The sequence below is a fragment of the Sciurus carolinensis genome, chromosome 7, assembly GCF_902686445.1.
Source record: "Sciurus carolinensis chromosome 7, mSciCar1.2, whole genome shotgun sequence".
Classification (NCBI taxonomy): Eukaryota; Metazoa; Chordata; class Mammalia; order Rodentia; family Sciuridae; genus Sciurus; species Sciurus carolinensis.
In genome coordinates, this window is record NC_062219.1 from 8,019,856 (window position 1) to 8,034,510 (window position 14,655).

At 48.5% G+C, this 14,655-nt stretch overlaps 1 protein-coding gene and 1 pseudogene across 1 annotated transcript; one reads left to right on the forward strand and one right to left on the reverse strand.

Moving 5' to 3' along the window:
* Nucleotides 1–1,136: 1,136 nt before the first annotated feature.
* Nucleotides 1,137–2,078, forward strand: LOC124988476 (mas-related G-protein coupled receptor member H-like). Its single transcript, XM_047557967.1, is given in 5 exon segments — nt 1,137–1,225; nt 1,258–1,343; nt 1,346–1,487; nt 1,546–1,662; nt 1,664–2,078. Coding segments are annotated over 5 exon segments (849 nt in total).
* Nucleotides 2,079–4,363: 2,285 nt separating this feature from the next.
* LOC124988478 (ADP/ATP translocase 2-like) lies at nt 4,364–7,246 on the reverse strand (annotated as a pseudogene).
* Nucleotides 7,247–14,655: the final 7,409 nt, after the last annotated feature.

Sequence of the window (14,655 nt, forward strand, 5' to 3'; positions counted from 1 at the left end):
CTAAGATTTCATCTCACTCCAGTCAGAATGGTAATTATCAAGAATACAATACATAATACAAGAATATAATACATATTGTAAGTGTTGCCGAGGATGTGGGGAAAAAGGTACACTCACATATTGCTGGTGACAAGTGACTCTTAACACAGCCCCATTTGTAAAGATGAGACAATTTGTACTTTGTTGTCAAGAGTCCACAGAGAAACAAGTAGGAAGCCCTTTGTTAAGCCCTTCCCTGAATCCTGTTCCTTTCCATGTCTCAGGGGTCAGGAAATCCCAGGCAACAGGGACACCAGGTAAGGGCAGAGAAGTGGTGGACCACAGGCTGTCCTGGGTCCAGACACCACAATCCTACATGCCTACCTACTCTAGGTTGCTCTTGCCTCCCTGAACCTGGGCTCGACAGAGCCTCTTTACTTCCTCCCTCCCTCTCCTCCCATCTCTCACATTGGTGGCTGGATTGTCCTGTCAGCTAAGCCCAAGAGGATGGCCCTCAATGTACAGGAGAGAAGGACACAAGCCGCTGGTAGTTGTGTTTACTGGTGCACAGATAAACTGCTGGGGGAATTATGTGGACGTTATAAACAAAAGCCAAGGCATGGGAAAGGAAGAGTAGCTCAAGAGAGAGATGGGACGGAAGTTTCTAGATACACCCACGAGCGCTTTCTTCTTTGTGCGAGGGCTTTTGATCATTGGTCCATTTCATCATCCTTTTCCTCTTAGGTCCCTTCTCCTAGTTCTGTCCTCTATTTCTGGTAAGCACCTGGGCAATCTCTTTCAGGAAGTCAGGGAACAACTTAGAAACCCGCAGGTTTTTCCACAAGGCCAGGGAGAAAGAAATCTGATGGGAGGCGACAGCTAGGGGCAGGGTTAGGAGCCACCCTTGGGTTCCCTGGAGGAAACCTGGTGGTCACAGGGGAATCTGCTTGGTGAAGAACAGACAGAAGGGGAGAGGGACGGGGGAAGGAGAGGAGGAAACCCAGCCCGACCCTCTGGGCGCACATCCTCACACACCGCTGAGGGAGGACCCTCCACGGAAACCAACTCACTGTGAGGTGGGGAGCAAATGGCACCAGGGACTCTGCCTTCCATTTCTGGCCACAGGTGTACAGGAGAAAGCCAGCGAGTCCCCAAGAATGGAGCCGTTGACAGGGACCTTGAGTCCTTCCGAATCCACCCGGTATTCCAGGAACGAATCCCTGGGTCACACGACCTGGTCATCAGAGCAGGCGAAGGCGCCCCGTCAGAGGGGGACAGAGAGCACGGCCACACCTACTTGTCGCTGCTCATTTGTGGGCCCGGAGTCACTGGGAAGGGGCTCCTGATACTGCTTCTCGCCTTGTGCACAAGAGGAAGCTGTTCACCGCCCACGTTCTGCACCTGGCTGTCGCCGACCTCGCGGTCCTGCTCGGCTCGTCCACCTTCCAGCTGGGCGATGACACCCTGCTGAGCTACCGTCCTTCTCACGACCTTCGGCTACAATGCGGGTCTGCTGCCCACTGCGCTCTGCCCGATCTGGTACCAGTGCCGGCGCCGAGGCCCCAGCCCGCTGTGGCACGCTGCTGGGGCACTTTCCGTGCTGGCATCAGGGCTGGAAAACTTCTGCCTCCTGGCGCCAGAGCTGCGATTCCCACAGTGCTGGTGCGTGTCCGCCCTTTCCTGTCTTGACCTTCCTTGTCATCGTCCCTCTCTTGATCTTCTCCAACTTGATCCTCTCCGTCCAAGGCTGCTGCCAGGTCAAGGTGCACCAACCGACCAAGCTCTCCGTGATCACCATGGCCACCGTGGCCTTGTTTCTGGTCTTCGCCCTGCCCAGGAAGGTCCTGTTCATTACCGTCTACTACTCCAACACCAGCGATGAGTCCGTGTGGAAACGCTTTCCCCATCCGAACATGCCGTCCACTATCAGTTGCAGTGCGAATCCCGACGTCTACTTCATGGTCGGTGGTCTCAGGAGAAAGTCCCTGAAAGAAGCGCTACTGAGGGTCTTTGAAGAAAAGCCAGGGCCAAGTTCGGGTGGGAACGCTGCCCTTTCCTCTCCGACCTCAATGTCCTTGAGGGCAGTGATGCTGTTCTGAAAACGCGTCTCTACTTTCCCACCTGGCAGATCACCTAGGACAAAAATGGGCTCCTGCCTTCCTCCTGAGAATTAGCAATAGCAACAGGACATGCAGTCCACACACCACGTGGCCACTGTGGCTTTGTGAGACAGCGCTGACCTTTCTGAACACTCACCCTCTTCCAGGCACCAAGCCCACGTTTCACACACATTGTCTCATTTTATGGTCTCAGCAACCTTATGAACCACGAGCCAACACTGTTGATGAAGTGGGGCTTCCAGAGGCTCAGTTACTTACCAGTTGGAAGGGGACCCACAGACCTGGCCTTTCTCCTATAATACCTGGGACAGTCTTGGAGAGGTGATGTTTCAAAACTGTTAGTGCCAATGTCTTGGACACCACTCCGCACTGTCTCCCCCTTATGTCTTCTTTTCAAATCTTGTGCTCCTGATTAGTCAGAGGAAAATGTTTTCTTCTTAGAAAGGAATATGAATTGTTGGAGACACAAAGATGACATGTGAATACTTACAAGGGACTGTTGGCCTATCCTATAGAAGTGTCTCTATCATTCACACATTAAGAATTCATTCCAGGAGCTGGGGTTGTGGCTCAGTGGTGGAGCACTTGCCTAGCATGTGTGAGTTACTGGGTTTGAGTCTCAGCACCACATATAAATTAAATAAAGTTTCACTGACAACTAAAAAAAAAATTTAAAAAATTCATCCTGGGATGCATTGAGGGAATAGAAGAGATATTCCATCAGTCCTTTAAAAATGTCATCCTGTAACAATGAGAAGGAACTGCCTTACATGGTGTCAAATCCTATCATCCCAGGAACTTGGGAGGCTGAGGTAGGAAAATCCTAAGATCAAGGCCATCTGGGTAACATAGCAAGATCTTGCCTCAAAATAAAATAAAAAGTGGCTAAGGATGTAGTTTAGTGGTAAAGCACTTTTCTAGCATGTGTGAAGCCCTGGGTTCAACCCTCAGTACTACAAAAACGAAAAAATAAAATAAAAAGCAAGGAAATTTCAAAACAAATCACTGAAGCTTTGCTTGGGCATAGAAATTTTCACTTTCCCCCCACTTCCTTCCTTCCTTCCTTTGCTTAATATGTAGTCTGGATATAGCCATTCACAAAATACAGCAGATTGGAGGGCACTTTCTTTGCAAAGTGTGTACAAAACAAAACCATGTATTTTTCTAGAGAATTTCAGTGCCTAGCTATTATGCAATCTCTCCAGCCCACCATCCCTCCTTCCTCAATTCGTCTCTGAGCACCCGACTTGAAATGCTGCCAACTCTTCTTGGAATGAGGTGTTTTCTTTTTTTATAACAAAGAAAACATTCCCCTGTAGTCCCAAGGCACTGTTGATGGACTTCACTATTTTAAGCCAAGCCCCAGTACTTTCCAGGACTATTTATAGATTTTGCTCATCCAACCATTTTCTTACTGGAATTATCTTGCAGTCTAATCTGATCATCATATAATAAATTCTTAAATGTAATTCCATTACCTAGGGGTAATTACCTAGGGGTTTTACTGAATGGACTATGATTTGGTGGTATTTGGACATTACAACAAACGATCATCACAAGATATAAATTAGGAAATGTACTTTTAGTAAATATGATTTGGGTTAATATCCCTTAAAATATGGAATACTCAATCATATTGAGAAGAAAAATATTGGAACACTAGAGGGTTAATGCGTGGGGATGTGGTGGGTAATTTGTAGTCACACTGAGCCACACAGACACACATGCACACAGAAATGCTAATGTCCGGCCCATAAACATAACAAATGTATAAACTCACTAGTAATCAAAAATTGTAAATTAAAGTCACAGAATGCAATTTTAGCCTATACAAATGACATAGCCTAGAACCAATGCAATTGAAACTTTTTCTTTATTCTATTTTTTTTTTCTCTTGGGGTCGTGGTGCTGGGGTTAGAATGCAGGGCCTCACTCATGCTAGGCAAGTGTTCTACAACAGAGCTACGTCCCCAGCCAGTGTGACTTCTCCAACTAGCCAGAGTAGTAAGAAGGGCGCCACCAACAAAATAAATGGTTTCCACCCTTCTGGAAAGTTCAGCAGCTTCCACTCTTGCTCCATCTTGCAGTGGAGGTGATCTACTGGGGCCCATTTTCTATGCTGAAAAGAAAACTTTAACTGGCCTTCTATTGCTGATGGCACAGAGAGGGTGTCTTCACCACGAATCCCCACTGTAAAAGCAACCGTGCACTCTCTGGAACCCATGCTGGTCTAACTAGCAGTTGTGAGGCGTAGTAACCACACGTCACCTTCGGAAGGAAAGGACACCCTTCTCCATGCCCCAGAAGCTCAGAGGCCACGTCAGAGCTGGCTCACCAGATAGCACTGCTTCCTTGTCCTGGCAGCCGCCTGCCTTCACAAAATCGCCCTTTGATGGGATGTGCCCTGAGGAGTGCAAATCGGCGTAGAAACCTTCCTAGTGCACCTGGGAATGGGACGTGGTTGAGGAATCATCACCACGTCACAAGACCTCCCAAAAGGATCAGGAGACAGCGAACTTCTGAATACCTGGGAAACCATAAGCTTGACCCTTACTGCCAAACTTTTTTTTTTTTTTAACTTTTTGCTTGGACTTCCTAAAAGCTCAAAAACAAACGTATGACTTACCTTAAGCAACTGTACCGGACCACATGGGAAGTGTTTTATGCTTCCCCGTATGGTTTTTCTTGCCTTACTTTATTTACCCTGCTCCAACCATCTGTAGTTATTTCAACCTTTAGTATTTAGTACGGATGTAGTGAACTATATCAGTGATGGAGATATAAATAAACTTAAGTTAAAAATATCAAAAGAAACATTCAAAAGTTCCTATTAGATGTCAAGGGGGCCTTTTGAAAAAGTTTGGAAGCTACAGGTCAGTTCTGAGAGCTCTTCACTGGGATGTTGTCCTTTTTCTGACACCAATTCTGTGTCAGAATTTAGGGACAATATTTGGTTTCATGTTCTGTATTACTAGATGATCTGAGAAACCTGGGCATCTCCCAATGTATACTTTATCTCTGTGTCACCAATTACTATTTAAATAGCAGGATCTGCCCGTAAAATATCTTTAGTTCCTTATGGGAAAGATTTATGTCCACTACTGTTATGTTATTTTACATTCGTATATTTATTTATTGACCAGATATCTCTTGAGCACCTGCTGTTCATGACATAGTTCGTGACGCTGGGGAAGATGCATAATAGCTCTGTAGTGTCTGGTCCCCTCAGCCCTCAGGCTGGGAGGCTCTGTGGCCAGGGCCATGGCTTGGCCACCAAGCAGTTTCAGGAAACTAAGAGGCATTCAATAAATGTCTGGTTAAATAAATGACTGCTGAAGGGTTGGGGTTGTGGCTCAGTGGCAGAGCACTTGCCGAGCATGTGTGAGGCACTGGGTTTGATTCTCAGCACCGCATATAAGTAAATAAAAATAAATGTCCAACAGCTGAAAATATATTTAATAAATGAATATTGGGTGAATATTATTCTTATCACTCATGCCTTCCTTTTTAATTTTAATTTTTAGTTAGTTGAGAAATAATTTTATATATGTGTGGGATACAATGTGATGTGATCTAAGTATTGTGCTATGATTACGTCAAGCAAATTAGCACATTCATCTCCCTGCAGACGTTATCCGTTTGTATGGTGCTTTGTTTTCCTATTTGCAAGCCATTCTTAGCAATTTGTTGGGGTTTTTTTGTCTTTGTTTTTGTTGCTGGGGATTGAACCCAGGGCCCTGAGCATGCTGAGCGAGTGCTCTTCCACTGAGATACGTCCCCAGCCCCACTCATAACAATTTGGAAATATACAGCACATTACCCTGCTGGGCAGTGGGTCTTGAAAGCTTCTTCTCCTGTCTAGCTGAAACTTCGCACCCTGGGGTCATCACCACGCAGACTCCGGTCACCCCCTTCTACTCTCTGCTGCTGCTGCTTCTTTTTCTTTCAGATACTTTTATTTCTTCAAATTTGTTACTTATCAAGAGTGACTGAAATAAAAAATATAATTGGGTCCCATCATTATTGTCATCATCATGGAAATGACTTTAAGAGAAAACTGACCAGTGTTCTGTAACCAGTAAATAGTTGCCATTGACAGACAGCCCAGAGTCTGTCCAGAATGCTCAGGACACGTTATATAATGAACGTGCCTGTTCACGGGGGGGGGGGGGGGGGGGGGGCGAACGTGTTGATTTCATCGTACAAGACAGCAACGAGTGGCTGGGGATATGGCTCGGTTGGTAGAGCGCTGGCCTAGCAAGAAAAGGGCCCTGGGTTCAATCCCCAGCACCACCCCCCAAAAAAAGACAGGTACAAAGGCACCAGCGGCCTCTGAGAACACTGGACTGTGCACCCTTGAGAAAAGCGTTGCCTCCCTCATCACGAGCAGTCAGTCCTGCCGGGTACACGGCTTCGGTCGCTTTGCACAGTGACTGCATCATCACGCGGCAGGGAACAGTATCAAATGAAGAGGAAGTCAACCCAGTGACAGAGCGACAGACTGCCACCCTCCGGCTGATACAGATGTGAGTGTCCTAAGCACCTGGACACATTCCCTCTGAGGGTCATAAATACCAAAGCAGGCAGCTCAGTAGATGACGACTCCCTGCCCAGACACAGGAAGCCTTGGCACGGGCCCCCAATCCCAGCAGATCTGTAGACCTTAGCCAGGCAGTCACCAGGGCCTTTGGGTTCCCTTTCGGCCCCGGCTCTCCCCCCATCAGCTGCCAGTCGGGTGCAGGCAAAATCAAGAGGATACACAAAACACAAAGATGTGGCCCCTGCAGCACCACCTGACACCAGGTTCTCTGCAAAGTAGCCCCAAAACTGGGTTCTCTTGTCCACACCACCTAGGAAGATCTGCTGTGTTTATCCTTGAAGGAAGAATTTAGAGGCTGGGTGGGGAAGTATCTGGTGACACTGGCCAGGTACCATGCCTGAAGGACAGGACTCCTGCTCTTTGGGGATGCCAAGCATGCAGTCTGCAGTGCCCTGTGTTGCTGATCTGCGGAGATTTGCTTGCTGGCATTCTGTACCTGCCGCAGCAGCTTGACCCGCTCAATGGCCACTACAGCTGTCTTGGAGATGGCCACAGCCTCTCTACCAGCCAGGAAGTCCTTGGTGAAGGACACAGTGGCATCTGTCATGTTGGAAAAGGAGGAGGCAAGTGACTGAGGGACAGGACTGGGCTAGGAACTGCTTTGACTCCCAGGCTCTGGGGCTACTCTCTGCTTCTGGAAGTTCCACTGTTTTAGATTCCATGTGTAAGCGAGATCCTGCTGTATTTGTCTTTCCATAACTCTTGTCTTCTTTTCTCTCTCACTAATCATCTAGAGGCAGTTCTGTACATGTATTAATTAATGTTTGCTGGTTGTTTTATATACGTTAGTACACCCTCCCAAGTAGACTGTCAGCTATCTGGGGACAGGAACAATATCTACATCTATCTAGGTATCTATGTCTATCCATCTGCTTGTCCATTGGGTTCTGTGATCTCTCTCTCTCTCTCTCTCTCTCTCTCTCTCTCTCTCTCTCTCTCGCTCTTTCTAAGAAGGGTACCCTAAAAAGTTACTGAGTGATTACTTTGTAAATATTTGACTCAAAATTATAAAGAAGCTTATTAGACTCCATAAATTAATATTTTCTAGGGCCAGTTTGTCGCTGCTAATGACAATCAGCCCTTGGCACTCCTGTATTTGCATATAATGATCCAAAACAAATGCTTTACATTTTATTCTCTAGTGGTCACTGAAATGAGAGCTTGTCCCATAGAGCAGCTGTAGAGGGCGAGGGCCATTTGGCTTTCTTTTCCCGACCTGATGTAAATAATTAGTAAATGTAAATAATTAGTAAATAATTTTAGTGGAAATTATTTACTAATTATTCCACCAAATACAAGTAAGCCGTTTCCAATGAGCCTTGTGTCAGGGATCTGAAAAACACCCACGGGGGCATCCAAACCCCGCGCCACCCACAGGGCTTCGTGGAGGACGGTGTTCACACTGGAGAGAAGCCTGGTCCAATGCCAGCGGTTGAACAGATGCCCTCTGTCCAAAACCTCTGGAAACCATGGCTGTGTGAAAGCCCCCTGCCAATGGGCACGAGAGCCACAGCAGAGCTCGACCAAAGCAGCATTAGCCCCTTGCCCAGCCTGAGCGCCGTGGGCCTTCCACACCTGAAACCACCTCAACCCCTGGGACAGCCCAGCCCTCCAGTCACAGGCTGCCACAGGACCACCGTGAGCCCCTGGGGGGCCTGTGGCCTGCGACCTGAGGAGGTCTCGGAGGAGAAGCAGGGCTCCCACCCCCTCCTCAGTCATGGCATCTCAGGGTCACCACACAGGCTTGGGGTTGGGGGCTCCACCACACTCTGTCCCCAGCCCGTGTGTGTGTGTGTGTGTGTGTGTGTGTGTGTGTGTGTGTGCGAGCACAGGGGTGTTCAGACCTGCGCTCAGATCCCCCCTGGCTCGCCAATGCCTGACTGTGGTCCTGAGCAAGTTCCCTGAGTCTCCAAGGTCCCCAGCTTCTTCATGCTTCCCTTCATGGAGGGGAAGATCGCTGACGTCTGCCTCTCAGGCCACAGAAGGATGTCACATCCGTCATCGGAAGGGCTTGTCACAGCAGCTGTCAGCAGCAAGGGCCTTTTGTGGACAGTTTTTAAAATTCCACTCTCGGGGCCTTCTGAGGGTCACCAGTAGGGTTCCAGTGAGCCTTTGGTTTCCTGAGGCAGACAGTTGCAAGGGGCCCAGGAGCGAGTGGCAGGGCAGGCTCCAGGCATGAGCTCAAGGACTGTGGCACATTTTACTAGACCGCGTTCCCTTTGGCTTTCAGGGAAGGTATCAGGAAGTTGCCCCAAGTGCCCCTCCAGCAGCAATTCCACCAACAAAATGACTGTGTGGCCCGTGGGCCAGCTCACTGTCCCGAGGTCCCACGAGGGCATTTCAGTGTTCGGCAGAGGTCTCCCCAGGGGTATTGAAGGAAAAGACAGTGTTGAGGAGGAAAATCGATTGCAAGGGAAAGTCAAATTGAAATTAAGAAGGGAGAAAGAAGACAATTTATTTGGTTATTTCCTTGTAAAGACACCTGGAAAGAAACCAGGAAGAAAGAATGGAAGTTGATACATTCATATTTTTGCCCACTGAATTTAAAAAAAAATTTTTTTAGTTGTAGATGGATACAATGACTTTATTTTATTTATTTAAAAATATTTTTTAGTTGTAGACGGATACCTTTATTTTATTTACTTATTTTTATATGGTGCTCACACAGCTAGGCAAGCATCCTACCACTGAGCTACAGCCCCAGGCTTGCCCACAGAATATTTTTAAAAGGATATTTCTGTAGACAAGGTCTATCATCACACAGAAAAGAGAACAGTTGTAGTTCCAGAAAAACCAACATTGACCAGGGTAAAGTCCTTTTATGTTCCTATTTTTGTGTATTATATGGCCTTTCTGTTCTTAATAAATAGTTCTAGTGATGATATTCATTACTCTATTTTTGTCATCTTTCTAACCCTCCTGGAAGTCATTGAAATCATCCCTTCCTGAACTTTGACCACTTTCTTAAAAGTACATAATTTTTTAAAAAGGTGACTGTTTATCTTGCGGGTAGGGTTGCAGAATGGATTTAACAAAAATATTAGATATACATGACACAAACTTGTCAACTTACTAGATTTTTTAAAATTGGCATTTCTTAATTTGCTTCTCAGCTGACACATGAAACTCAGAGTGCTCAGTTCAAATCAGCCACCTGGCAATTCAGTGTGGAGGGGCCTCAGGGTCGAAGTCTCCTTTTTTCTGGGTCCAGAGGGTCTTGAGGCATTCAGGCAAATAGGTTATCCAAAGGCCAGTCAGCTGCCACCACTTCTCCAGAGCCAAATAGTGCAAGGCGTTCTTTTCTGTCCCACTCTTACAGAGGAGTGAGTGTGGTTCACCTTCCAGGTACGTTCTAAGAGGAGCCCGAAGGCTCAGGAGGCCATTACGAGGCGATCTCTAAGGATGTCCACAGGGAGGTGTGTTCACTTGACCTGCTTCATACGCCAAAGGGCATGAAGTGGCACATCTCCTTTTAATTCATTTGGTTGGCCACTTCATGCCCTTTGGCATGTAAGGAACACAGGGAGCACTTACCATCAAGCTGGGGTCTTCCAAAGTTTGTGAACATAAAGTGAAGGTACACAGCACAGGGCCCACCTCCGCCTTGACCCTGAAGTCTTCCAGAGCAGGAGCAGCCGTCGCCCACCATGATCACCGAGAAATTTTAATGCGCTGATGACAAGCTTGATTCTGAGGAGTGGCTTCCGCATCAGTTATGACCAGACGGTCAGCAGAACCTCCCCGTGAGCATATGGGCTCCCCCGCTGCAGATGCTTCCCGGATGTGGACGGAGGACGTCTGGGTGAATTTTCTGCCACAATAAAGCCATTGTGGTCTTAATGTAGGAGATTTCAAAATCATTCTTCTCACAGCATCTAGGTTGTAGAGTGAATTATCTACTAATCGTGTTTCTAGTTTATGATAAAAACAATTTAAGAAGATATTCATCTTTCTCTGCTGCATGGCTCTTTTTTTCCTGTCCCAGCACTCAAAACCAAACTGCCTCTTTTTGGTGTGGGAAGCAGAGGGTACAGAACAGCTGCTCTCTGTACCCCATGGCCACCGCAACCCGGGCACAGGACTGAGGTGCAGCCTATTAGAACCTTCTAGTCACTGTTCCATTCTTTAAGCGGATGTCCACTGAGCCCTGCATGTGTTGGGCACTGGTGATAAAAATAATAAAGCAAAGGAAAAGGATAAAGAGTGACAGAGGTATTGTTATGTTTACACAGTGGTCAGGGATGGCGACTGTTATAGTTTAGATATGAGGTGCCCCCCAAAAGTTCATACGTAAGAGAACACAAGAAAATCCAGAGGTGAAATGATTAGGTTACAAGATTCTTAACCTAATGAGTGCATTAATCCATTTGAATGCTTAACCAGGTAGTAACTGTAGGTAGGTAGGGTGTGGCTGGAGGAGGTGTCTCACTGGGATTGTGCCTTTGGGGTTTATATTTTGTCCCTGGTGAGTGGAGCTCTCTCTTCCTCTGCCTCCTAGTGGCCATGGCCTGAGCTGCTTTCCTCCTCCACACCCTTCCGCCATGATGTTCTGCTTCGCCTCAGGCCCAAAGGAATGGAGTTGGCCATCTGTGGACTGAGGTCTCTGAAATCATGAGAGCTGAAAAAACGTTTCCTCCTCTCAAATTGTTCTTGTCAGGTCTTTTGGTCATGGTGGTGGAAAAGCTGACTAAAAGAGCGTCTCTGTAGAAGTGGCATTTGAGCAAAGGACTGACAGGAGTGAGGAAGCTCGGCAGCAGCTGCAGCAGAGCCAAGAGGACAGGAAGGGACTCCCTGGCTCCTGCCCGTCTAAGCTGGGACAACATGGGCACAGAGGTGACGGTGGTAATGATGACATGACCCTGTACGGGAATAGAGCACTGTTCCGGTGGAGTTCCATCAGAGAAATGGAGCTTCTAAAATCAAGGTGGCATCAAGCAAATGATACTTTCCCATTGCTATGGTCTGTCTGCATGTCCTCTGAGGGTCTTTTGTCATTGGAGCCACCCATTCTTGAACTCTGAATCTCCAAAATTGTGAGCTAAATAAGCCAGTTCTTTTTATTAGGCTAATTGCCTCTGGTGTTTTGTTGTATCCATGCAAAGCTAACTAATACACTCATTTTGCTCTTCCTAGACCCATAAGAGAGAAGCCAAATGATCAAAGAAAGCTGCCAAGCACAATGACCCGCTTTGTCAGATCAGAAAATGAAATACAATTTGTTGAAACATTAAAGAAATAAAATTGATATTGATTGGCAGGAAACAAAAAGAAAAACTGTTCTTTTTCCTCCTTTGTAAAATGGCAATACTAAGAGAATGAATTTTGGAGATTTCTAAACTGAGGGTCCCCCGCCCCCTCACTTCATGGCCCTCCATCCATCAAAGCTGGGGATATAAATTGTCCCAGGGGAAGGTAGGCTTCAGTTTTGACCAAAAAGTCACATTCTTGGCTTCTGAGCTTAAGTTATACAGAATTTTGGAAAGACAGAGCAGAGTCGACTGTATGAAAGCCAAAGTGTTCTTGATTTGCAAAAGCTGGCTCTTAAGAGAGGTTTTATTTTGTTTATTTTTTCACATTTCTGACAACTTGGCATGGTATAGCCGTAGCAGGGCCTCCTGGATTCTGCAGAGCTGACAGGGAAATCATGGGTAGGAAAAAAATACACGAAGATAAAGGAGCAATTTTTCCATCCAGAGATAAGAGTTCGAGCAGCCAGGATGGCAGGAAGCCAGGGCTGGCAGGCCAAGGGACCCCAGGCGGGAGCAGGGCTACAGAATAGAAGCCTTGCATGGGTGGAGGGACGTCAGAGCCCAAAGGCTCGGTAGCGCCTTCCTGGGGTGCAGTGCAGGACCCTGAGGGCAAGCTCCATAGGAAAGCCCCGTAGCCGGGAAAGTCACCATGGATGGGCGAGGGGCCATCCTGGAATCAGGCAGCTTCTGCCAGGAAAACAGACACCACCCGTAGGACTGATATGACAATTTGGTTCTGTAAGTGACACAAGGGCTGAAAGGGCTGACAGGATGTGGGGACCCCCAGAGCCTATAAATTGGACTCAGCCCCCTTAGGAGGGATCAGAGGTTGGAAGGTGTCGCTGAGGCCAGGAGGATCGGTGGGTGCTGCCCAGGAAGCCAAGTGGGTGGGTGAGATGGGGTGACATCAGCTGGCTCCTCCATTTCTGCTGCCCCTGCTCCAGGGCCTCAGCTGACAGCAGGAGGCGCATCCCCTGAGAAGGCAGCCTCCAGGGCTGGCCCTCTGTGACAGGCGGCTGATTGGTAGAGAGTGACTTTAGGACAAACGGGTTCAGAAGTCACCATGACCCAGGGTCAGCAAGCACAAGCCCAGCCAGAACCCGAGCTGAGCGAGGGATCCCAACACATGCCCATGAGGACCAGGCGAGACGCACGTTTCAATAGGTGCCATCAGGGAGGAGAGAACCGGATGCCAGCAGACAACGGCAGGGTTATTACCCCTTGCAGTCACCCTGAAACTGGCTTCACGCACCTATGTCCCACACTGCCGCTCTTCTGAGGCAGAATCAGCAGGGGCAGAATCCCCGGGCCCCAGGTCTCAGGGAGGTGACCCTGCAGGAGGGCTGCCCTCCGCCCCAGCCTACACGATGCTGTCACTCTGCTCTGGCAGCGCCTCCTGCTTCTCCTCCAGCGTCCCTCGCTGCCGGAACTGACTCGCATGTTGATTTCGGTGCTGGGCTCCCCGTCCCAGCCTTCTAGCCCGAGCTCCGTGAGACTGGACCTTGACGGGCTTGCTATTCCCTGGATTCCCGGGGCCCCGTCAATGCCTGCACAGCATGGCGCTTAGTCGGCACTTGCCGAAGGGAATAGGTGAGTCATGGAGGACTGGGGACAGTGCGGGCAGTCTCTTCCCTCGGCTCTGCCAGGCCTGTCCAAATAACCTCTTCTCTGCACGTGCCACCAGACCCTTTCTTCTTGGAAATTAGGGCCAAGAGGCAGCAGAGACAAGTGGAGGCGGTAGAGGAACTGGAGGGGACACCAGTCCAAGCAGCGGTTCGTGGGTGGGAAGAGCACCAGCAGACCCCAGGGACCAGGAGCCGCCCAGCAGCTGCGGCCACAGACCCCTGCCCCAGAACCAGCCCCAGAGGCCCCTCACCTGCTCAGCACTTCATACACTTCCGAGAGATTGGAGACCCGCGGGAAATGCAGCTCCTGCAGTTACCGAGAACAAATCAGGGAGAGAAGACCCTGTGCTCCCGTCCATCTGCTCCAGGTCTCACCCAAGGGCCACCAAAGTGTCCTGCAGAAACCCACCCTAGGGCCTCCTGGTTCTCCTCCAGCGTCCTAACTGCCCTTGCTCCACGACTGCAAGGCCGGGAACCCAGGTCCTGGGGTCCCCAGAGGGCTCCCCACAGTGTAGGCTGCGAGCAGCTGCCCACCCCCACACCACCTCTCAGCAGATGTGCAGAAGGGGCTCTAGAAATACGGAACCCCAGGCACTGCACCGAGGCTGGGCACCTGTGCAACACCAGGCATCCTGGGGGCCAGAGGGACGAGGGCAGTGCAGGCCGCCGAGACCTAGGAGTTCATGGAGCCGACGAAGTACAAACAAGAGCCTCTGTGGCAAAGCGGTACCAAGGGACCACTCCTCTTTCTGTGGCTTTCTTGAATAGCTCACTTTAATGCCTCAAGCAAAGCTACTCTGGTCCACACGTCAGTACATCTCCTTTCAGTTTTCATTTCATTTCAAAAATTTTTTAGTATAAAAAGTTACATAACAGAATCTAACACCTCAAATCTTGGGTAGGGAGTAAGCTTTGTGTATAAGTTTCCCTGTTTAACAAAAGCATACCTGTTTCATAGACTTGTGATCACTGAGCCACTAAGTTATATATACTGATTTTTTAACTTATTTTGAAGGGATGCTTGCCTATACTGTGAAAAATTGTGGAGTACAGAGAAGCCTGAGAAATAAATTAAAACCCTT